Source organism: Lepidochelys olivacea (assembly GCF_965140295.1).
Source record: "Lepidochelys olivacea isolate rLepOli2 genome assembly, chromosome: 13".
NCBI lineage: Eukaryota > Metazoa > Chordata > Testudines > Cheloniidae > Lepidochelys > Lepidochelys olivacea.
Window position 1 is genome coordinate 35887899 of NC_140423.1, and position 21337 is coordinate 35909235.

Here is a 21337-nt window from a genome sequence, read left to right on the forward strand (position 1 = left end):
ACTACTCTAGAATGAGCACGTCAGTGATTTCCACCACTGTCTAGGCATCCGGCCTCAGCCACTGGGTTGCCCAGTCCATTAACTTTTGGGTGAATGCCCAGGGCTGCAAGCCCACATCCACTTCACTGTTCGGAACTTCTGGCGGTACTTCTCCGCAGACAGCTCCACCCAAAAGAATGGCTGCCTTTACCGCTTCATAATTCCTGGCCTGCTCTTCATTTAGGGCTATATAGATTATTTGGGCTTTGCCATCTAAGTAGGGAGACAGTAGCAGGGCCCAGGTTGCCCTGTCCCATCCAACTCCCGTGGCTTCCCACTAAAAAGTGCCTAGGAAAGCACTGGGGTCATCTGTCAGGCCCATTTTACACAGTCTAGTGCCCGAATGCCATCCCCTTCCATGGGACTCACCACTTTCTGCAGGAGCTGCTCTTGGATGGGCAGCACAGTATGGGGAGGAGATGAGCAGCCCTCAGTGGCGAAAGAACAGGTTAAAGACTATTTAGAAAAGCTGGACATGCACAAGTCCATGGGGCGGGATCCTCACTCCCTGGAAAAAGCATGGAGTAGGTGGTCAAGGAATCCTTTTTGAAGCACTTGGAGGAGAGGAGGGTGATCAGAAACAGTCAACATGGATTCACCAAGGGCAAGTCATGCCTGTCCAACCTGATTGCCTTCTATGATGAGATAACTGGCTCTGTGGATATGGGGAAAGCGGTGGACGTGATATATCTTGACTTTAGCAAAGCTTTTGATACGGTCTCCCACAGTATTGTTGCCAGCAAGTTAAAAAAGTATGGATCGGATGAATGGATTATAAGGTGGATTGGAAGCTGACTAGATCATCGGGCTACCAATGGCTTGATGTCTAGTTGGCAGCCGGTATAAAGCGGAGTGCCTTGGGAGTTGGTACTGGGGCCGGTTTTGTTCAACATCTTTATTAATGCTCTGGTTTGCGGATGTCACTAAGCTGTGGGGAGAGGTAGATACTCTGCAGGGCAGGGATAGGGTTCATAGTGACCTAGACAAATTAAGGATTGGGCCAGAAGAAATTTGATGAGGTTCAATAAGGATAAGTGCAGGGTCCTGCACTTAGGACGGAAGAATCCAATGCACCGCTACAGACTAGGGACCGAATGGCTAGGCAGCAGTTCTGCGGAAAAGGACCTAGGGGTGACAGTGGCCGAGAAGCTGGATATGAGTCAACAGTGTGCCCTTGTTGCCAAGAAGGCCAACGGCATTTTGGGATGTATAAGTAGGGGCATTGCCAGCAGATCGAGGGACGTGATCGTTCCCCTCTATTCGACATTGATGAGGCCTCATCTGAAGTACTGTGTCCAGTTTTGGGCCCCACACTACAAGAAGGATGTGGAAAAATTGGAGAGAGTCCAGCGAAGGGCAACAAAAATGATTAGGGGTCTGGAACACATGACTTATGAGGAGAGGCTGAGGGAACTGGGATTGTTTAGTCTGCGGAAGAGAAGAATGAGGGGGGATTTGATAGCTCCTTTCAACTACCTGAGAGGTGGTACCAAAGAGGATGGTTCTAGACTATTCTCAGTGGTGGAAGAGGACAGGACAAGGAGTAATGGTCTCAAGTTGCAGTGGGGGAAATTTAGGTTGGATATTAGGAAAAACGTTTTCACTAGGAGCGTGGTGAAACACTGGAATGCGTTACTTAGGGAGGTGGTAGAATCTCGTTCCTTAGAAGTTTTTAAGGTCAATCTTGACAAAGCCCTGGCTGGGATGATTTAATTGGGTATTGGTCCTGCTTTGAGCAGGGGGTTGGACTAGATGAATTCCTGAGGTCCCTTCCAACCCTGATATTCTATGATTCTAATACTAGCAGGTGTTTGTTCACCTCTCTTTGCAGGTGAGGGTTGGGAGATTCTCTCTGTGAGGAAAGGGAGACCAGGTTGGAGGTAAAGAAGTTAGCTCTTAAAAAGTGATGTCTTTTTTAAAGGGTTTTCGGAGAAGCCTTCATGATTTAGGGGGAGAACAGCTCACAGAACCTTTGTTGCCATGGTCATTTTAGCCCTTCCTGTTACTAGCTCACTCAGAATTTGTTTCTCCTATGTGGAAGCTCTATGGTGCTCTGATCTCAGAGACATGTCTCCAGAGCAGGGTGCAGGTCTCCCTGTTCCCCTTTCCTGACTAGAGCACGTACAGTGGCTTATGGGACTCCTACAACCTTTGAGCTACCAGGGCTGAGTGTTTATCTCAACCAATACAAGCTCATGTTTTTCAGTTCTCATGGACATGCCACGCAAACATCCATGTTGTAAGAAGTGGACTGGACAAGGCAGTCTCTGAGGACTCCAGGGAATGGATGCCATCTGTATTGGCTTCCCCTCAAGCTGTCCACCTAATCACCATTGTACCTGAGTGCCTCACAGCAAAACGAGGGGACAGTAATATTATCCCCACGTCTGTAAGGGGAACTGAGGGACATGGAAATTTTTGGGTTCACAATTTCAAATGGTGGGATTTAAGGCAAGCACCACAAGCCATAGGCACTAACATAAAATATACAGTGACCAGAGGTAGGGTGCACCTGCTCTTCACACTTCACTCAATGAGGCTCAAACTGCTTCTGTGGAGGAGCCACTAGAAAGAGCAAAGTTGCTTGCTGTGTTATTGCGGAATGCAGGTGCTCAGTAACTCTGATAGTGAGTTCATAAATTCAGCATCTGAATCCCCTAAATCAGTGGCTCTCAAGCTTGTCCGTTCCATATCCCCTCTCATCTAGCAGGGATCTCCCTGCCATTGAACAATACGTGTACATCAGTCTGCTCATTGTGACCACCTGAAACATGTTTGTGACCCTCATGTTGAGAATCCCTGGACTCTGAGAACTTCTGAATAAGTGCAACCCACTCATTCCCAGGACAGGGCCTCTGGATACCAAGAGGACTCTGTAGAACATGGAAGGGGTGCAAGGTCATGACTGAAGTCTATGATTTGCTAGGGCCTGTTTGGTGAGCAGACCACTTGTCCTCACCCCCAACTACCTCATGATTGCAAAGCCCTCCTAGTTAAAGCAGGGTTCCCCTACAGTGGGGCTGAGGACAAAGTGTTAAATTTAGGAAAATTAGGAAATTCACAAACACAACATTGGTCTTAAGGTGAAGTTAATATTGAAAATATAATATAAAGGGAGAAAAAAACAAGAACTTTTTAATCACTATTATAACTATTATTTACTATTTTTTTCATTTTTCAGGTACAATTTAAAGACACAGAATGGAGCAAGAGAACCTCCCTACCACAGTGACAGAATTTGTCCTCTTGGGCCTCACCCAAACTGCTGAGGTGCAGTGATTCCTCTTTGTCATCTTCTTAATAGTTTATCTGACAACGTGACTGGGAAACTTCACCATTATCACCACTGTGATCGCCAGCCACCAGCTCCACACCCCATGTACTTCCTGCTGGCCAGCTTGCCTTTCCTAGATGTCAGATACTCATCAGTTAATGCTCCCAAATTGCTGTTGGGTCTCCTCTCCCAGTGCAGAACCATCTTGTTCAACGAGTGCACCCTCCAGATGTTCTTCTTCCACTTCATCGCTGGTGCGATGGTTGGAGTCCTCATGGTGATGGCTGCTGTTCGATATGTGGCCATCTATAAACCACTGCGTTACTTGATTATCATGAACCATGGTGTCTGCATGGGGCTGGTGGCAAGGGCTTGGCTGGGTAGATTGGCTCACTCTGCTGTTCAGATTGGACTGATCCTCCAGTTGCCATTCTGTGGTCCAAACATCCTGAACAATTTCTACCGTCATGTCCCTCAAATCATCAAACTGGCCTGCATGGACACCTACTTGGTTGATGGGTTTCAGAGTAGCAGCCGTGTTAGTCTGTGTCCGCAAAAAGAAAAGAGGTACTTGTGGCACCTTAGAGACTAACAAATTTATTTGAGCATGAGCTTTTGTGAGCTACAGCTCACTTCATCTGATGCATGCAGTGGAAAATACAGTAGGGGAATTTTATATATACAGAGAACATGGGTAACGAGAGTGATCAGCGGTAAGGTGAGGTATTACCAGCAGGAGAGAAAAAAAACTTTTGTAGTGATAATCAACGTGGGCCATTTCCAGCAATTGACAAGAATGTGTGAAGAACAGTAGGGGGAAAAAGAAACATGGGGAAATAGTTCTACTTGGCTGAGTTGCTGATGGTCTCTAATGGCAGAGGGCTTGTCAAAATAATATTTATCCTCCTGCTTATTTCCTACACTGTCATCTTACTAAAGATAAGAACAAACGTCACAAGAAGGGAAGCACAAGGCTCTGTCCATCTGCGGAGCCCAGGTCATGGTTGTGAGCTTAATATTCATATCTTGCATCTTCATCTATGCTTGGCCCCAGCTGTCGGCCCCCACCTTGCAGGGTCCTAGAGCCTAAGCTGCTGCCTGAGCCCAGACATCCATATGGCAATTTAACTGCTTGTGCGCCCGAGCCCAGTGAGCTCACATCAGCTGGCTTGGGTCAGTGGCAGGTTTTTAATTGCAGTGCAGACATACTATAAGAGGTAACCAGAAGCAAAGACTGAAAACTAAGGGCCAGGTCCTGAGCTTGTGTAAACTGACACAGTTCAACTGATTCCAGAGTAGTTAGGGCTATTTATGCCAACTACGGATCTGGTTCTTCGATTTCAGTGGAACTACAATGATTTAAAACACCTGGGGATCTGTCCCATTGACTTCCACAGACCTGTGGTTGATTTTCTCCCACTCGGGATCCACTCTGTTACACAGTTTCAGATCCATAATCTTTGCCTGTCATTCTGAAAGAAAGTCAAAAGTTCTTAACCCATCTCCACTTCTGTCATGGTTCCTTCCTCACTCTGAACTCTAGGGTACAGATGTGGGGACCTGCATGAAAACCTCCTAAGCTTCCTTTTACCAGCTTAGGTTAAAACTTCCCCAAGGTACAAACTATTTTACCCTTTGCCCTTGAACTTCCACTGCCACCACCAAACTTTATCTGGGTTCCTGAGAAAACGTTGTCTGGAAACGTCTTTCCCCCCAAAATCCTCCCAACTCCTACACCCCACTTCCTGGGGAAGATTTGGTAAAAATCCTCACCAATTTGCATAGGTGACCACAGACCCAAACCCTTGGATCTGAGAACAATAAAAAAAAATTCAGTTCTTCAAAAGAAACACTTTAATAGAAGAAACCTGGCAAGGTCCTTGATCATTTTCCATTCATCACAGTTCAGAATGGGCTTTATTTGCACAGGAGCTGAGGTCTCATTGACTTCAGTAGGAGATTTACTTCTCAAATATTGCTGTAAATTAGAACCAAGGGTTTGATCAGAGTCTGGAGAATAAGGAAACAAATAAATCACCTGTGGCAGCATAACCTTTCCATTCTGATGGGAACAGGTCCACAGCCGAGCTCCTCCCCTTGCTGCTTTTGGCATAGGTCCATGTTGTGCCCTGCTGAAGCATTTTATGTAGAGGAACAAGGATTATGAAACGTCCTATAACTTCCTCCTAACATCATTTCCCTACGGAGTTGGCAGTGTAGACTGTGTCTTTGAAAAAAACACAAGATAATCACTCCTACTCTTCTGGGGCTGTTTGGCAGTCAGAGATTCCTTTTGTTTGTCTTTAAGATTCACTTCTACTATATCTGTGCTTGCTTCATCCCAAACATTTACGGTCACATATCACTGATGTATTTCATATTGTCAGAGAGTTACAGAGTTTAAGGACAAAAGGGACCTCTAGATTATCTCATCCAACCGCCTCTGTCTCACGTTGTGTTGGGTTTCGTTACACAGGCCCACAGAGTATATTAGCCAGGCATCAAATGAATATAAAAGAGAACTTTTACTTGGCGGGCCCTGTGCTGAACCACTGAAATGGAGGCACCTCTGGGATGCAGAATATATAACGTCATGCAACACTGTTCAACGGATGATTAAGACAGGAAGGAAAGAACACCTTGTGCAAATAGAAACTGTCCATATGTGTGTGTGATGGAGACAATTATAGCTCATGCAATGACTACATAGCCATTCAATAATGATAGTTATATAGGAAGTAAAGGATAAAGGGTTGAGGAAATGGAATCAGAAACACAAGAGACCTATAGGTCTAGTCTTGTAAAAATTACTTAGAAAGACAAGGTAGGTGAGGTAATATCTTTTATTGTTGGTGAGAGAGACAGAAATTGGTCCAGGAAAAGATATTACCTCATCCGCTTTGTGGCTCTAGTATCCTGAGACCCAGGCGGCTACAACAGCACTGCATACAAGAATGGCTTAAGCAGTTAGGGGAAGTAGAAGGCCGTCTAGCTTGAAGAGGAGCAGTTACTCAATGACTTGGCATAAGGAAGTAAACTATCAGTGACCTTAAGTCACAAAACATTACAAGGCTCTGTTTATTGTTTTGTCATTATCACAAGTGTTGCAAACAGCAGATAGGTAACCACACAGGAATGCACCCTGCTCAGTGTGTGTGTGTACGTCTGTCACCCCGTGCTAAAGGGAATGAGCCATGTTCAGTGCACCTGTGTACATGCCACTGCTGCCTCACTGACTTGTCAATGACCACAGGTGGTCGGGAAAGATCTTTCAGTTCATCCAAAAGCTATAACAGCCACCAGAAACAGCGCCCCCTTCCACTGTGATGGTTCATTGTGGGTCGGCACCAACTCCGAGGGGAGAGTGCCGCGTACTGAGCCACCCTATCTACCCCTGCAGCACAGGGCCCCTGAGAGCCACGCTGGAGCACTGTGGTAAGAAGCAATTCTGACGGGAACAGGTCCACAGCTGAGCTCCTCCCCTTGGTCCTTTTGGCACAGGTCCATGTTGTGCCCTGCTGAAGCACAAGGGGTCAGCATGGACCAAGAGACAACAGCGCCCCCGAAATGAAACCTCACCCAGCTCCTTGCAGCCTGGAGCTGCTCTGGAGCACTGGGTTTATTACTGACCCACAGAGGAGAATGTCCCTTAATGAGTCCTCCATCCTGTTCCCTTCAAATACAGCGACCCCTATTGCTGAACTGGGACATTGGGAGTCCAACAACCTGAGAACAGCCTACAGAGCCCTACAGGCCCATCCCTGTATTTTAGCACCCCCTAGTTCTACACTGGGGTCATTGTTAGCCACACAGACTAATGGGGAAGAGTGCCCCAAACTGAGCACTCCACCCCACTCTCAGTAGCACAGCCTCAGCCCCCTATGGCCATGCTGGAGTAATGGGGTCAGAACTGTTTAAGAAATGAGAGTGCTCCCAGATGAGCCCATCACCCCACTCCCTGAAGCACACTACCCCCTAGCACTGCTCAGCTTCCACATATATAGAGTTTATTCTAATGTTCCTGGGAACTAGTCCTGATTCTGGTTCCGCTGCAAACTTACTGTATGAAAGCGAATAGTCCCACTGACTTCTATGGGCTTTGTATCTGGTCCTCAAGGAGGGAAATGGGCCCGTTGGTAAGAGCAGTAGAGTCTGAGAGTGAGGACTCCTGGGTTCTGTTCCTGGCTCTGGGACGTGAGTGGGGTATAATGTTTAGAGTAGTGGGGACTGGGAATCAGATCTGTTGGGTTTTAATCATGGCTCTGAGACAGGAGTGGGGCGCACAATCTGAACATCAGGGAACTGGAGTCATAAGCCTTGGGTGTTGTTACTGACTCTGCCCCTGACTCTTTGTGTTGTGTTGCCTTGGACAAATCATTCCTCTTTCCAGACAAAATAGTGTCACACAATTTACCACACTTAGTAAATCTTATTACAATTTTCATCTAGAAAACACACATGATGATGACTATGATGATTGATGATGATGACACCACCTCCTCTGAAATGATTGTGCTAGTATATTTTGTTTTGTTGCACTTTGATGCAGAATTGTTCTTCCTCTGAGGAATATTATAAGAAATTTCCTTCAGGGACTAGGTCCCAGAAGCCAATGAATGAAATAAAAACACCTGTGTTTCCTTCAACACATATTGCACTTGTAGCTAGGAGACAGAACTACTCTTCTTAAACAAGGTAGGTTATAAATGAATGACTTAAGCCCCTAACCATTCTCCCACTGAAATCCATGGGTGTTGTGCCGCAGTCTACAATGGGAGCAAGATCATGTCATTGGTTTCTTCATCTGAATTTTCCAGACATGGGCAGAGAATCTTAATGTGTGTCTGAGCACATGAGTTTTGTCTGTGTTCGTATCTATCTATCTATCTATCTATCTATCTATCTAGTCAAATCCATCTGGCAGTCTAGCTATTCGTCTCTGAATCTACCATTCAGAATTCAACTAGTTTAATAATCATGAATCAGGTCATGAGTTTGTCTTCAGTGGTGTTATGCTAATTTACACAAGGCGAAGTTCTGGTCCTATAATTCCGTAGCGCCCACCATGGTGATAGATAAGCACCAAACATGGTCATCATCATGCCATGATTGTACTTACTATTTTTGTTGTTGTGTTATTGTTGGGGTTTCTTGCTTCTCCCTCATCTCGTCCATACTCCCCTCTGTTCCTCAACTGTCATCATCATTGACTGAGTCTGAGTGGAAAAGTTGTTTCTTGAAGTGGGTCTTGTATATGGATCTGAATACAATTGAGGCTGGGAAGATTCAGCCTGATCTCTTCTAATAAGAGAGTCCACTCCCAGAATACGACCATAGCGCATGCTGTGCATCTGCTGCCCAAGAGTTAAATGGTGTCTCTTTTAGCTGAATTTTTCTCAAACCTTCCTCCACAAAATTTATGCTTCTTTAATTGCTTTCATGTTCTCCTGTGTACTAATGGAGAGTCCAGATGCCTTGAAGAACTCAGAAAATATCACTAAACTGCCAGCAACAAGCAGCTATACAGACCTTATTCCTAATGATGAGTACATTTCTCCATTTATTTAGAGCCACTCCAAATGTCAGCCAACAAATAAAGAAAGAAATACAAATCCCTTCTGAAAAAATAGTTTAATCAATATTGATGTTTTCCATGAGAAAATGTTGATGTCAGTTTTCAATTTTCCATTCGATTTCATGTGGACTCTTCTGAATCAAATTTAAGGTTTTCGCTATTTCAACTTTTCATATCAATTCAGGATGACAACAATTATTGGAATATTGGAATTTCCCAAGAGACGGAAATTCCATTTTCCAGCCAGCTCCGCACGTACCGCAAAGGTCATGCTGAGGAAAGTACTCACAAACTTCAATAGAGGTTCCCCAAAGTAGGTCTTAAGAGAGGCTGAAGAATTTCCACCTCTTCTCCAGGTCTCCCTATTTAGAGAACATAATTCTTTTTGTTTTAAGTTGTTCTAGGTAGTGCACTGTGCACAGTGCACCGCTACAGTATGCTTTGGTTGTTGGATTTAATTTTCTCTATTTCATTGACTGTGTGCGAGTGTGTTCAATTTCCAGGAGAATGGTTCTGTGGTTATGCTAGAGTTTCACGTATCAGGAATGATGACTCGTTCTGTAAACCCAGTCTCTTCATCCCTATCATGACCCCTATCATTCCCAGTTTCCCGCTTAGTAGCTCACTATTATTTGACACATTGCTTTGAGAGCCACATATTGAAGGTGGTAAGGATATGCAAAATACAATAATTGTTATTGCTCATTTTTATTTCAACTCTGTCATTTCACTGTCATGCCTTTTATTAGGAAGTTCCTTGTCAACAAATAACCTAGAAGTAAAACTTCTCTGGAAATCATCTCTTCATACATTATAGGACCTTCCTTCTAAAATTCTTTGTAGCAAGGTGATTGGACAAAGATCCTCCACTGTTGTAAAGCAGTATAGCTCTTTTTATACCCACGGAGCGGTTAACATTTACACCAGCAAAGGGTTTGGCCCTAGCTCTTATTTTGAATATTGAGAGAAACCAATGCATTACAAATGTTGTGATGGTAATGGCAGGAATGATTTAAGTTGTTCTCTAATATTTAAGGAAGAATAACTTTTAATAGTACACAAAAGTTCAAAATCCCCCATTGTTTCACCATTTATTGCACTTCTCATTCTTTAAAGTGCTTCAATCATGTTGGACTCAGCAGCATCAGTTTACTCATGTGAGTAGTCCTCACGTATGTGAATTGTAATTGCAGTGGGAATACTTGCATTCGTATCACAATTCTCGTGATTAAGATCTGAATGAGATCAGAATTTGCCCTCATTTGAGAAATCTTATTTGATAAACGTGGCTGTAGAAAGAAAGAAAGAAAGAAAGAAAGAAAGAAAGAAAGAAAGAAAGAAAGAAAGAAAGAAAGAAAGAAAGAATGAAAGCTCCCTTTTTGAATTTTCATGTAGACAGAAAAGAAATGTGTTCGAAGAGGAAGAACAGAACCCCTGCTATTGGAGACTGGTATTCCTCCATTGCTGGTATAAACTGATATAGCTCCTTTAGAGTAAATTTATCAGATCCCCATGTGTTGTAAAACAGTTGTATTTGCACTGGTGTCAAAGTGGTCATTGTGATGCGTTGCCCCCCCGCCCCCTAGGTGCCACCTGATGTACTGGGGTAACATTCAGCCCACCTGTTCCACAAGCCTGGGGTTCCTTACATTGTCCTGCTGAGCCAGGCCCTCATCCTCCTCCAGCACAAATGAAGGCAGGGACACATCCAGCTGTGGAAAGAAACAGACACTGAAATCAGAACTGCATGGGAAGGCTTCAGCTAGGGAATTGCCCAGCACTCAAGAGAGAGTTGGTGGAATCTCCATCCTTAGAGGTGTTTAAGGCCTGGTTTTACAAAGTCTTCGCTGTGATGATTTAGTTGGTGTTGCTCCTGCTTTGAGCAGGGGGTTGGACTCGATGACCTCCTGAGGTCTCTTCCAACCCCCATCTTCTATGATTCTATGATTAGCCAGCAAATAAAACAAAAACACAATATAAGCTTAATATACTAAAGAAACTCGTTACAAATAGTAATTTCTCACCCTAAATGTTGATTTAGGCAGATTTCAGACGTTCTTGAAAGCATGCTGCTCTTGCTTGCAGCTTAAAACTCCAGGTATTTCTTTCACAGGTCAGACACCTTCTCAACCTGGGCTCAGCCCTTATCCCCCCTTTATCTTTGTTCCTTAGGTGTTTCCAGCAGTCATCCTGGGCGGGGATTCAGTGAAGAACGAACCCTAATTATCTCACTCCCCTGACTTAAATAAGATTTACATATGGCAGGAATCCATTATTATTTTTCAGTGTTATTCCCACACCCCTCAGTGGAAAAATACTGGTGTTTTATCATGGAAACCAGAACCTTGTGACTTGAACACATGACCGTGCACTGTCAAAGCAGCCATAGGTCACAGGCAGTTTGTAGCTTCCCTGGAAAGCTTCTCAGGAAGGTGGGAGATTAGCATCTTTAAAGACCTATTGTTCTTCCTAATGGTCCACTGACTTGTTCCCAGTTAGCCAGCCAGAATGATTGCATTCTGTCTAGTGGGCATTCCCCAGATACAAACACTTTTGTAGTACAGATGTATAGTCAATATTGCTAACTTTAGATACAGCAATGATACTTGCATACAAATAAGCTAATCATATTCAGTAGATCATAACCTCTCCAATGATACCTCACATAAGCTATTTTGCATAAAATACATTAGGATTATGACACAATCATATCATATTATTACTATCAAAAATATGGGAAGCAGTGTCACAGTCATATCTCCAGGTGATCTACAAAGTCATAGCTTGATTGATATCAATACAGCTATACCAGTTTATACTCAATGATGATTGGGCCCAGTTACATCTTTATATACAGAACTGCAGCAAGTTTTTGTCTGACGCGTCCAAAACATGTAGGAAACCAGTAAGAATTGTATGATTCACATTCACATATATGGTATTCTTCAGATTCAGCTCCAGTGTCTCTCTCTCTTTGTCACCCTTGCAGATGACATATTCTGAGAGAGAGCCTGATGAGAACCAGACCATTTCTGATGTGTTCATCCTGGTGGGGTTTTCGTACCTTACCAGACTCCAAATCCTTCTGTTTCTGGTGTTTCTGGTCATCTACCTGGTCACCCTGGTGGGGAACCTGCTCATTATCCTCCTTATAAAGCTAAATCCCTCACTTCACACCCCCATGTATTTCTTCCTGCTCAACCTGTCCTTCTTGGAAATCTGCTACACAAGCAGTGTGGTCCCTCAGCTGCTGGCTCACCTCCTGGTGGAGCAAAAGACCCTCTCCATTGCAGGCTGCGCTGCCCAGATGTACATATTCACCATCATGGGCCTCACGGAATGCTGCCTTCTAGCAGCCATGGCGTATGATCGCTACATAGCTATATGCAACCCCCTGCACTACAGAACCATCATGAGTGGCCAGGTGTGCGCACAGCTCGTGGGTGCTTCATGGACCATTGGCATCTTGGTGGAAGCAGCTCAAACCACGTGGATCTTCAGCCTTCCCTTCTGTGGCTCCAACCGCATCCACCACTTCTTCTGCGACATCCCACCAGTGATAAAGATGGCATGCACAGACACATCCAAAAACCAAATTGTGGTCTTGGCTCTGTCCGTGCTGTTTATCCTGAGCCCTTTCCTGCTGATAATCCTGTCCTACATCTGCATTATCTCCACCATCCTCAAACTGCCGTCGGCAGAGGGAAGGCGTAAAGCCTTCTCCACCTGCTCCTCCCACCTCATGGTGGTGACTTTGTTCTATGGAACAGCCCTTTTCACCTACCTGAGGCCCAAGTCGATCTCCACCCCGGAGGGTGATCAAATGATTTCCCTCATGTACACAGTTATCACCCCAGTGTTGAACCCCATAATATACACTCTGAGGAACAAAGAGGTGAAGGGAGCCTTTAGAAAAATAATAGGGAAGAGCATCTCTTCACACAACCAGATAAATTAAAGAATGAAAAGCAGAGTCAATCAAAATGGGGGGACTAAGGGCAATTCATAAACATTTTGTTGAATTTCTCCCGATGACCCCCCACTTTTTTAATTGGAATTTTTCCATTTGAAAAACTTTGACCTGTTCTAAACCTGTTGGGAAAATAGGAAGAGAAACTTTTCTTAAATGAAATAAATAAATAAATATTTATTTCTTCAAACTTTTGATAGCCAGAACCTTTTGACCAGATCTAAAGATCATTGAAAAATCAAATGATAATCTTTAATCAAAGTAGTGTCCTGATTTTACATCTTCAAAATTTGAAATGTCAAAGAAAAAAAAAACTTAACATAAAAAACATTTCATAAAATGTTCATCTTGGTTAGTTGGAATTTAACAATTTTCACCAAAATTTTAATTGTTGAATAATTCCAACCAGCTCTATAGAAAAGTCCATTTAGGCTTCCCCTTTTCCTGCTCTGGAAGTCCAGTGCAGAATTTTAGGTTTTGGGTCGGGCTGTGGTTTTTCGGCAGTCGAATGCATTTCCCCAGTGCTCCCTCTTGGCCTAATTTAAAATAACATTCCTCGGCACTTATGCATGGCTTCCTATGACACTGATAGATTTTTCAATGCCCAACCTGATCAGATCACACAACAACTCTGGGAGATGGCTCTTGACTTCCATAGCATTTTTTACTAGCAGATCAGATTGTACGATTATGGTGTATAGCATAGATTCATCAATTTTAAGGTAATAAGGGACCATTTGATTATCTAGTCTGATATCAGCAATTTCAAGGGATGTCCAACATGGCTTATTTTGCCTCGTGCAGGAGCACGCTCTGTGGGGATGGGCATGCACTGTCCAGTGATGGACAGGAGCTCTAAGCCCGGAACTCTAAGAAGCATCTATTGAGCTTGAAACTGAGATTTTTTTCAAATGCTCATAACTTGGCCAAGTCTGGGTGTTGTTCCCTATACCAGCAAAAGGTGCATCCCTGACACCAGGGTGACCCCCCCCTCATATTTAATTTATTTGCTTCAATGCCTACCGGTGCTAGAGTGTCCGGAAAGAGAATTATTCCTCTTTGTTAACACAGGGGAACCAATGTATTTTCCCGTAATCTCTTTCTTGGAAATGACTGAACCTTTTTTGGGAGAACCCTTAAGAAAATTTTCTACTGAGGCAGACACCCAACACGAAAACTATCAGCCCAAATGGTTAAAGTTTTAGGAAGTTATAAGGAATTAAAAATGGGGTCTTGTAATCAAAGTGTTGGATAACATCATTTATAGGGTTTTCTCCCATTGCCACCTCTTATATATCTTGTCTGGCTGGAGTCTATCTAGATTCATAGATTCTAAGGCCAGACAGAGCCACAGTGATAATCTAGTCTGACCTCCGGTATAACATGGGCCATAGAACTTCCTCAAAATAATTCCTAAAGCATAACTTTTAGTAAAAACATCCAGTATTGCCTGGAGCCAACACATACCTCAATAATTTTTTCCAGTGGTTAATTGACCTCACCATTAAAAATGTACAATTTATTTCCAGTCTGAATTTGCCTAGATTCAACTTCCAGCTATTTGGTAGACAAGCCCCAAGTATGTTCAAGTAACATCATCTTCCCCATGTCTTCTTTATTTATTTATTATTTGTTCTGTGTTTAATTGAGCAATAGATCATAAACTGCTCAGAGAACTATTTTGTTCCCTTATGTTTGCTATAAATTTTCACGTATGGCTAAGGTGCAATAATGTAGACAAAAGAAAGAAAGAAAGAAAGAAAGAAAGAAAGAAAGAAAGAAAGAAAGAAAGAAAGAAAGAAAGAAAGATGTTTGTAATTGACAATAAAATAGTTCAAGTAGTTCTGTCTGTAAGGAAAGATTTTTATGACCCAAAGGCAGTTAAATTGTTCTGTAAATAAAAAGTAACTTGATCAAGTACAATTATTTATTGTTTGTCTCTTCAGGACCAACACAAAATATTTGGCAGTCTAGAAAACAAATTAACAACATAAGCAAGCAGCATAGCATTTAAGGCCAGAAGGGACCATGAAATCATCTAGCCTGACCTCCAAGTATGTCACTTGCTACCAACACCACCCAGCGCCCTCACACCCATGCAACAATTTAAATTAAACAAATTATTTTTGCCATTCCTTTGGACCTGAGGGAGAGAGCCTGATGTTCCAAGAAACTTATTCAAGTAATAGATGGTTTTAAGGGTCAAATCTGATATTTTCAAAGCCAGATAAGGGATTTGAACAATCAAATGGAAGCTCAGTGCCCAGGTTGCCTAAGGATGCAAATAAGCACCTTGTAGGATTTTCAAAGCACCTAAGCGGAGCTAGGACCAGATTTTTAAATGTATTCGAATATACAGAAAGGTTTTTAGAGAGGTGGGATTTAGTCACCCGAATGATTTTGAAAAATCCTATTAATAGTCTAACTGCATTTTAAGTGCCTAAGGGCCCTAATTTTTAAAGGTATGTCGGTGCGTAATGATCACATAGGTGCCTAGAGGGATTTTCAACAGTGCCTGGCTCTCATTTAGTTGAAAGAATGTGGTGTCTAACCTGCTTAGGAACCTTTCTAAATCCCATTAGGTTTGCATCTACATCTGTAAGCACCTAAATACTTTTAAAAAACTGGTCTTTAGGGTCTGACCCAGTACTCACTATAGTCAATAGAAAGACACCTGTTGAGCACTGGATTTGGTTCTTAAGTGATGCATTGCGGTGGCCATCTGCATTTGAGGGAGTTTTAGCTCAAGGGAGCACAATGTTAGGAGTCCAGCTATGGTGCCATAATGTATTGTGTACACAGAAGATACCACAGCAATGGACGGGGTTCTTCTGACAGTGTCATAACTCCAACCCCCTGAGGAATGGTAACGAGGTTGATGGAAGAATGTTCCCCCTTCTCCAACTGCCAGGTTCTCCCCTCTGCATCCTTTCCTTCCTCTACCTGAGGCAGGGGGGAGCTCTACGGGGGAGTCTTTTCAGCTCTTTTGGGTCTATTCCAGGGTATGCCGTGTGGGGTTCTTTCATCCCCCACCCACAGAAACTACACTGTGTGTGGGGTGGGGGCTGGATGGCGCCACAGATCCACCGACTCACAGGTCCTCACACAATTCACAGCTCCGTGGGTGTTCCCTTTATTTTCCCTCCTTCCTTTCCATCAGGGGCTTGGGGTTGGTCCCTGCCCTCTCCCAGACACTTAGGGCTTCCTGTCCCCCAAGCTCGTCCAATGGGGCCTGGGTCTCTTCCTCTGGGGGTCAGCTAACAAGGACCTCTGCCGGGCCTTACTCTCTGGTCAAGGACCCTGGGGTGAACATCCGGACCATAACTTCCCTTTCCCTTCTCCACCTCTGTTGTCTAGGGGTTTTCTGCTCGGGGATTTCTACACCGTCTTCAGGGGTTCTCCCCTTTTTCTTTTCTTGGGCTTTCTCCCTCTGCCCACCTTCCTTCCTGGGAAGGGGTCCCAGTCCGTACCCACCACCACTGGATAATGTAGGCCTTTTACTACCTCGACCCGTTGCCAGTTTGCCACTTATGCCTGCCCCGAACCTCATAGGGCAGCTGGGCAATAGGGTAGCCTCCTATCCCTCTGGATGCATTCTACATCAATCTTTGCACTGGGGATCCACCAGTGTGGCCTCAACAGCTTCCTTTGTACCAGACAGCAGGCCAAGGCCGAGTCCACCAGGCCTTGCTGAGGTTTCCTCCTCACCATTACTGGAATGGTGGCCAGCTTCTGCCCCTTTCCCTGCCCTCCAGGATTTTCAAAGCCACAAAATTCCACCCACAATCCATGTGCAGGCAGCCCCCTTCTTGTGTCCCGGTCGTCCGCACCGCCAGCAGACCACCGGTCTGAACCCCGTGGGAGCCCCTCAGGTGTCCTCCCATTTATTCTGCAGGCCCTTCCCAGATGGGGTTTCTATGGGCCTTCTCCCTGTCTCCACTTCTTTCCTCTGCCATCCCTCCTTCCTGGAAAGTCCACCTCTGTGTACTCCTCCGTAAGCTTTACAGCTGCCTTGACCGTATTCGCTTGGTGCCGCCTCACCCACAGCTTTATGTTCTTGGGGAGACCCTATTAAAACTACTCTAGAATGAGCACGTCAGTGATTTCCACCACTGTCTAGGCATCCGGCCTCAGCCACTGGGTTGCCCAGTCCATTAACTTTTGGGTGAATGCCCAGGGCTGCAAGCCCACATCCACTTCACTGTTCGGAACTTCTGGCGGTACTTCTCCGCAGACAGCTCCACCCAAAAGAATGGCTGCCTTTACCGCTTCATAATTCCTGGCCTGCTCTTCATTTAGGGCTATATAGATTATTTGGGCTTTGCCATCTAAGTAGGGAGACAGTAGCAGGGCCCAGGTTGCCCTGTCCCATCCAACTCCCGTGGCTTCCCACTAAAAAGTGCCTAGGAAAGCACTGGGGTCATCTGTCAGGCCCATTTTACACAGTCTAGTGCCCGAATGCCATCCCCTTCCATGGGACTCACCACTTTCTGCAGGAGCTGCTCTTGGATGGGCAGCACAGTATGGGGAGGAGATGAGCAGCCCTCAGTGGCGAAAGAACAGGTTAAAGACTATTTAGAAAAGCTGGACATGCACAAGTCCATGGGGCGGGATCCTCACTCCCTGGAAAAAGCATGGAGTAGGTGGTCAAGGAATCCTTTTTGAAGCACTTGGAGGAGAGGAAGGTGATCAGAAACAGTCAACATGGATTCACCAAGGGCAAGTCATGCCTGTCCAACCTGATTGCCTTCTATGATGAGATAACTGGCTCTGTGGATATGGGGAAAGCGGTGGACGTGATATATCTTGACTTTAGCAAAGCTTTTGATACGGTCTCCCACAGTATTGTTGCCAGCAAGTTAAAAAAGTATGGATCGGATGAATGGATTATAAGGTGGATTGGAAGCTGACTAGATCATCGGGCTACCAATGGCTTGATGTCTAGTTGGCAGCCGGTATAAAGCGGAGTGCCTTGGGAGTTGGTACTGGGGCCGGTTTTGTTCAACATCTTTATTAATGCTCTGGTTTGCGGATGTCACTAAGCTGTGGGGAGAGGTAGATACTCTGCAGGGCAGGGATAGGGTTCATAGTGACCTAGACAAATTAAGGATTGGGCCAGAAGAAATTTGATGAGGTTCAATAAGGATAAGTGCAGGGTCCTGCACTTAGGACGGAAGAATCCAATGCACCGCTACAGACTAGGGACCGAATGGCTAGGCAGCAGTTCTGCGGAAAAGGACCTAGGGGTGACAGTGGCCGAGAAGCTGGATATGAGTCAACAGTGTGCCCTTGTTGCCAAGAAGGCCAACGGCATTTTGGGATGTATAAGTAGGGGCATTGCCAGCAGATCGAGGGACGTGATCGTTCCCCTCTATTCGACATTGATGAGGCCTCATCTGAAGTACTGTGTCCAGTTTTGGGCCCCACACTACAAGAAGGATGTGGAAAAATTGGAGAGAGTCCAGCGAAGGGCAACAAAAATGATTAGGGGTCTGGAACACATGACTTATGAGGAGAGGCTGAGGGAACTGGGATTGTTTAGTCTGCGGAAGAGAAGAATGAGGGGGGATTTGATAGCTCCTTTCAACTACCTGAGAGGTGGTACCAAAGAGGATGGTTCTAGACTATTCTCAGTGGTGGAAGAGGACAGGACAAGGAGTAATGGTCTCAAGTTGCAGTGGGGGAAATTTAGGTTGGATATTAGGAAAAACGTTTTCACTAGGAGCGTGGTGAAACACTGGAATGCGTTACTTAGGGAGGTGGTAGAATCTCGTTCCTTAGAAGTTTTTAAGGTCAATCTTGACAAAGCCCTGGCTGGGATGATTTAATTGGGTATTGGTCCTGCTTTGAGCAGGGGGTTGGACTAGATGAATTCCTGAGGTCCCTTCCAACCCTGATATTCTATGATTCTAATACTAGCAGGTGTTTGTTCACCTCTCTTTGCAGGTGAGGGTTGGGAGATTCTCTCTGTGAGGAAAGGGAGACCAGGTTGGAGGTAAAGAAGTTAGCTCTTAAAAAGTGATGTCTTTTTTAAAGGGTTTTCGGAGAAGCCTTCATGATTTAGGGGGAGAACAGCTCACAGAACCTTTGTTGCCATGGTCATTTTAGCCCTTCCTGTTACTAGCTCACTCAGAATTTGTTTCTCCTATGTGGAAGCTCTATGGTGCTCTGATCTCAGAGACATGTCTCCAGAGCAGGGTGCAGGTCTCCCTGTTCCCCTTTCCTGACTAGAGCACGTACAGTGGCTTATGGGACTCCTACAACCTTTGAGCTACCAGGGCTGAGTGTTTATCTCAACCAATACAAGCTCATGTTTTTCAGTTCTCATGGACATGCCACGCAAACATCCATGTTGTAAGAAGTGGACTGGACAAGGCAGTCTCTGAGGACTCCAGGGAATGGCTGCCATCTGTATTGGCTTCCCCTCAAGCTGTCCACCTAATCACCATTGTACCTGAGTGCCTCACAGCAAAACGAGGGGACAGTAATATTATCCCCACGTCTGTAAGGGGAACTGAGGGACATGGAAATTTTTGGGTTCACAATTTCAAATGGTGGGATTTAAGGCAAGCACCACAAGCCATAGGCACTAACATAAAATATACAGTGACCAGAGGTAGGGTGCACCTGCTCTTCACACTTCACTCAATGAGGCTCAAACTGCTTCTGTGGAGGAGCCACTAGAAAGAGCAAAGTTGCTTGCTGTGTTATTGCGGAATGCAGGTGCTCAGTAACTCTGATAGTGAGTTCATAAATTCAGCATCTGAATCCCCTAAATCAGTGGCTCTCAAGCTTGTCCGTTCCATATCCCCTCTCATCTAGCAGGGATCTCCCTGCCATTGAACAATACGTGTACATCAGTCTGCTCATTGTGACCACCTGAAACATGTTTGTGACCCTCATGTTGAGAATCCCTGGACTCTGAGAACTTCTGAATAAGTGCAACCCACTCATTCCCAGGACAGGGCCTCTGGATACCAAGAGGACTCTGTAGAACATGGAAGGGGTGCAAGGTCATGACTGAAGTCTATGATTTGCTAGGGCCTGTTTGGTGAGCAGACCACTTGTCCTCACCCCCAACTACCTCATGATTGCAAAGCCCTCCTAGTTAAAGCAGGGTTCCCCTACAGTGGGGCTGAGGACAAAGTGTTAAATTTAGGAAAATTAGGAAATTCACAAACACAACATTGGTCTTAAGGTGAAGTTAATATTGAAAATATAATATAAAGGGAGAAAAAAACAAGAACTTTTTAATCACTATTATAACTATTATTTACTATTTTTTTCATTTTTCAGGTACAATTTAAAGACACAGAATGGAGCAAGAGAACCTCCCTACCACAGTGACAGAATTTGTCCTCTTGGGCCTCACCCAAACTGCTGAGGTGCAGTGATTCCTCTTTGTCATCTTCTTAATAGTTTATCTGACAACGTGACTGGGAAACTTCACCATTATCACCACTGTGATCGCCAGCCACCAGCTCCACACCCCATGTACTTCCTGCTGGCCAGCTTGCCTTTCCTAGATGTCAGATACTCATCAGTTAATGCTCCCAAATTGCTGTTGGGTCTCCTCTCCCAGTGCAGAACCATCTTGTTCAACGAGTGCACCCTCCAGATGTTCTTCTTCCACTTCATCGCTGGTGCGATGGTTGGAGTCCTCATGGTGATGGCTGCTGTTCGATATGTGGCCATCTATAAACCACTGCGTTACTTGATTATCATGAACCATGGTGTCTGCATGGGGCTGGTGGCAAGGGCTTGGCTGGGTAGATTGGCTCACTCTGCTGTTCAGATTGGACTGATCCTCCAGTTGCCATTCTGTGGTCCAAACATCCTGAACAATTTCTACCGTCATGTCCCTCAAATCATCAAACTGGCCTGCATGGACACCTACTTGGTTGATGGGTTTCAGAGTAGCAGCCGTGTTAGTCTGTGTCCGCAAAAAGAAAAGAGGTACTTGTGGCACCTTAGAGACTAACAAATTTATTTGAGCATGAGCTTTTGTGAGCTACAGCTCACTTCATCTGATGCATGCAGTGGAAAATACAGTAGGGGAATTTTATATATACAGAGAACATGGGTAACGAGAGTGATCAGCGGTAAGGTGAGGTATTACCAGCAGGAGAGAAAAAAAACTTTTGTAGTGATAATCAACGTGGGCCATTTCCAGCAATTGACAAGAATGTGTGAAGAACAGTAGGGGGAAAAAGAAACATGGGGAAATAGTTCTACTTGGTTGAGTTGCTGATGGTCTCTAATGGCAGAGGGCTTGTCAAAATAATATTTATCCTCCTGCTTATTTCCTACACTGTCATCTTACTAAAGATAAGAACAAACGTCACAAGAAGGGAAGCACAAGGCTCTGTCCATCTGCGGAGCCCAGGTCATGGTTGTGAGCTTAATATTCATATCTTGCATCTTCATCTATGCTTGGCCCCAGCTGTCGGCCCCCACCTTGCAGGGTCCTAGAGCCTAA

The 21337-nt window shown here is 44.7% G+C and overlaps 1 protein-coding gene and 2 pseudogenes across 3 annotated transcripts; all 3 read left to right on the plus strand.

Annotated features, from left to right (window-relative positions):
* Nucleotides 1-3240: 3240 nt before the first annotated feature.
* LOC311529471 (olfactory receptor 4D1-like) lies at nt 3241-4403 on the plus strand (annotated as a pseudogene). Its single transcript has 2 exons — nt 3241-3824; nt 4154-4403. The product of its transcript is annotated as an olfactory receptor 4D1-like (transcript).
* Nucleotides 4404-11877: 7474 nt separating this feature from the next.
* On the plus strand, nt 11878-12846 carry LOC311529747 (olfactory receptor 10A4-like; the record flags this gene model as incomplete). Its single annotated transcript, XM_084645945.1, has 1 exon — nt 11878-12846. One exon carries the CDS (start codon nt 11878-11880, stop codon nt 12844-12846), a length of 969 nt encoding a protein of 322 aa, XP_084502071.1.
* Nucleotides 12847-20174: 7328 nt separating this feature from the next.
* LOC311529472 (olfactory receptor 4D1-like) lies at nt 20175-21337 on the plus strand (annotated as a pseudogene). The gene is made up of 2 exons: nt 20175-20758; nt 21097-21337. The product of its transcript is annotated as an olfactory receptor 4D1-like (transcript).